Here is a 3,789-nt window from a genome sequence, read left to right as displayed (position 1 = left end):
TATCAAATAATTCACAATTTAAAGATCGAATGTAAAATGGATCAGTTGAAAATCCTTAGTTTATGTCCTAACGTTCATATCAAATAATTCACAATTTAAAGATCGAATGTAAGAATGGATCAGTTGAAAATCCTTAGTTTATGTCCTAACGTTCATATCAAATAATTCACAATTTAAAGATCGAATGTAAGAATGGATCAGTTGAAAATCCTTACTTTATGTCCTAACGTTCATATCAAATAATTCACAATTTAAAGATCGAATGTAAGAATGGATCAGTTGAAAATCCTTAGTTTATGTCCTAACGTTCATATCAAATAATTCACAATTTAAAGATCGAATGTAAGAATGGATCAGTTGAAAATCCTTACTTTATGTCCTAACGTTCATATCAAATAATTCACAATTTAAAGATCGAATACAAGGATCAGTTGAAAATCCTTAGTTTATGTCCTAACGTTTCATATCAAATAATCCACAATTTAAAGATCGAATGTAAAAATGGATCGGTTGAAAATCCTTAGTTTATGTCCTAACGTTCATATCAAATAATTCACAATTTAAAGATCGAATGTAAAAATGGATCAGTTGAAAATCCTTACTTTATGTCCTAACGTTCATATCATATTCACAATTTAAAGATCCAATGTAAAAATGGATCAGTTGAAAATCCTTACTTTATGTCCTAACGTTCATATCAAATAATCCACAATTTAAAGATGATGATATAGCTCGATATCAGCAAGGAATCAGGAAAATAAAGTTATTTAAATTAACTTATAATCTCTTTGGTTATGGACAGTGTGCATTCTACGTTGGCTACTGGTTGCGGTAGCGAAGCGATCAAGACCCTCCCTCGATCAAGGAATTTGATTCAACAGATTACGGATAACCAATTTAGTCTTCTTTTAATAAATTATGAAAGCATTTATACAAAATCGTTCATAAAACAAGGGATTTCAGTAAAATAGGACAAGAATTAGAGATGTAGGGAAAAATAGCTTCAGTGGCCAAAGTTCAATAAAAAAATACGTTTAAAATGCTTACTTCTCAGCTCAGTCAGTCTAGATAAGGATTAAGTGCATTAGAATAAAAAAATTTCTTAAACAACAAACGCAAGTATCAGATATAAAAGTTCGCACAATGTTGCCGCTATAATATTTACAGAATACCAATTTACGTTCAAATGTCACTGTTGTTTCAATGTCTAGACATTGATCGTAGTCTTTATATCATAAAATGCCAAATCGCAGCAATAGAGTATATATTCATTAAGCCATTCGACTGTACAGTAATAAGCATGTATAAATACAAATTAGATTATAACTGCTAATCAAGAGCACTTCCTATTAGCACTATTTAACCATTTAATATGTACAGATTTCGGATGTCTTTACTGACGGCTAAGACGAAGGAAAAGGGGCAATGCACAGTAGTAAAAGTCATAACATTATCCATGAAATTATTAGCATAATGAAAATGTATAGCCTAGACGTTAAAATCGATCCTCTTTCTTTTACCTAAGGATATTAATTAATTATCGTTGCTTGATAGTCTAAAATCGACGGGATTAAAATTTTACAAATTCAACGTATTCCATATCTTTCTTTCCTGCCCATATCAACTGCTTGCCGTAAAGTCTGTAGTTTATTCTTTAATCTACCATTTTTATCTCGCAAAATCATTTTGATGTTAACCAACCTTTGCTCCTCATCGTACAAATTATGAATAAGATTTATAGCAGATTGAAGTATTTTTATCTTGGGGCATTTTTCTAATCGAACTAAATCAGGGTGAGACTGTTGTAAGCGAAAGAACTGAACTTTCTGTTTTGAGCGTCTTTCGCGTTCTTTCTTATTGTGAGTTACCTTCCTATTCCAGTCACTGGCATCGGTATCACTCGTATGAATAATGTCAGTATTTTCATGATATAGTGATTTCATTGCAATCATTTGAGGCGTATGAAATTTCAACGTTTTATCATCAGCAGAGACTTCACCTTCTTCAGCTGATGAAGAATTTGAATAATAAAATGAATCATTCACGTTACTACTATCACCATCGAAGTCGGTTATTTCATCCAGAGAAGTAGGCGTAGCGAGATATTGGCGATCAGATATATTCAGAATTTCATTGCTACCTCTCGTACGATTGTCATGTATTATTTTAACTTTACAACCTGCCCTACGATCAGTCCGATCTAAGCGCCAATTATGTTGACCTTTACCATGAAGCTCAAGAGTTTGTCCACGGTTATTTCCGGCCTTTTTCAAGTCGGACTGGTCAGATTGTTCAATCTTAGTTTTATTGTTCCGAGCAGGGTTACCATCTTTATCGTTATGCCTGTAATCCGCTTGGAAGCGTAGTCGTATATTGCTATCCTTTCGACGTTCGTGTAACCATTGCTCTTCAGGGCAAGTAACACACCAACGTTTAATAGGGGGAGATTTGGGTACAGGAAACTTGACGTCCGGTATAGATTGCATACATGTTCCAAGTAAAGCATTTGGACGGTCTTGTTTTTTCTTGAATTCATTCTCACGATATTTTCTCCTGCGAACATCATGTATATTATTTGTGGAGTTTGTAACCGAACTAGAAGCTGTATTACTTGTATCATCGTCACTTAAGTGAGCTTGCAATTTACGTTTGCTTGCTTTTTTCGATTTTCTGCTACAACTATGTAATGCATCAACTTTATTATGGTGATTTACGGAATCTGTTGAGAGAGCATCGGACGTGAATGACTGAATTGGTTCATCTGGTTCTGTTGAAGTCACCTCAGTCTGGCAATTTCTTTTTACTTCAACTTCATCCCTATTTGTAGGCGATGACTTTGGCGTGAAATCTTGCGAACTGGAAGTGGATTGTATCTTTTCAGGTGTGTCTTTGGTAGTAGATATGTCACTATCGCTGCCAACAATATTCTGAATAGGTCGTGTATTAGGAAAAGCACCATTAAAGTGACTTTGCTGTAAAGTGGTAAAAGAATTCAATTCATCCTGGGAGAAAAAGGAGAATATAACGAATTGATCCACAACATCAATATCTGTGTTCAGTGTCATATCCATTCTGATGGAAAGAAGAATCAGTCAACACTTGCAGTCTTGAAGATTATTGGGCAAAATATCCCCAAATTATTATTGGTAGCAAATAAGTTCAATCACTGTTAATACAATTACTTATCTACTAACTTCATCAGCACGCCTTAGATTGTTAAGGCTGTAATATTGTAACGTTCAAAATTCTCCTGCTTTTTCAAAAGTCCCTTCCAATAGCCTGACCATATATTTTAGTTCCCTGCTCAAGAGTCGATTTAGTACTTTAAAAATGATTCAATTTTACCGTATTGATGTACAGTATTTTTTCGTTAATAAAGTTCTTGATTGCAATTTGATGATGACTTGATAAGTCAAAAATCTTGATAGGATTTCTTTACTGTTGGAGAATATACAGTGTATTACAAGATGTGAGTCAATTGAACGCTTTAATTGCAGTGATTTGAATTCGATAACAACTCGCTGAGCAAAGTGTAGGCGGAGTTCCCTTTGGATTATGAAGAGATTATGAAGAGTCTGGCCCAATTTCTTCAACATAAAGTCATGCATAAATTTAGCATGTTTTGAAGGAAGATAGTAATATTAAATGACCAATTATGGTGTTGGTCAATATGAATTTTCTCTCAGGGACTAGAATATTAGGACATTATCGTGTCCTGGCCTAAGCGTTTCAAATAGCTTCGAAATCGACTTGGCGTTAGCCAAGTGTTTACAGTATACAGTATAGATA

General features: G+C 33.9%; 1 protein-coding gene across 1 annotated transcript; it reads right to left on the bottom strand.

The window, feature by feature from the left end:
• Positions 1 to 1,586: 1,586 nt before the first annotated feature.
• TRIADDRAFT_56571 (uncharacterized protein) lies at positions 1,587 to 3,071 on the bottom strand (the record flags this gene model as incomplete). Its single annotated transcript, XM_002112457.1, has 1 exon — positions 1,587 to 3,071. The coding sequence occupies one exon, from the start codon at positions 3,069 to 3,071 to the stop codon at positions 1,587 to 1,589; it is 1,485 nt and encodes a 494-aa protein (XP_002112493.1).
• Between the last annotated feature and the right edge of the window lie 718 nt (positions 3,072 to 3,789).

The sequence above is a fragment of the Trichoplax adhaerens genome, genomic scaffold (assembly GCF_000150275.1).
Source record: "Trichoplax adhaerens TRIADscaffold_5 genomic scaffold, whole genome shotgun sequence".
NCBI classification, from domain to species: Eukaryota; Metazoa; Placozoa; class Uniplacotomia; order Trichoplacea; family Trichoplacidae; genus Trichoplax; species Trichoplax adhaerens.
This window is presented reverse-complemented; position numbering and strand designations above follow the sequence as displayed.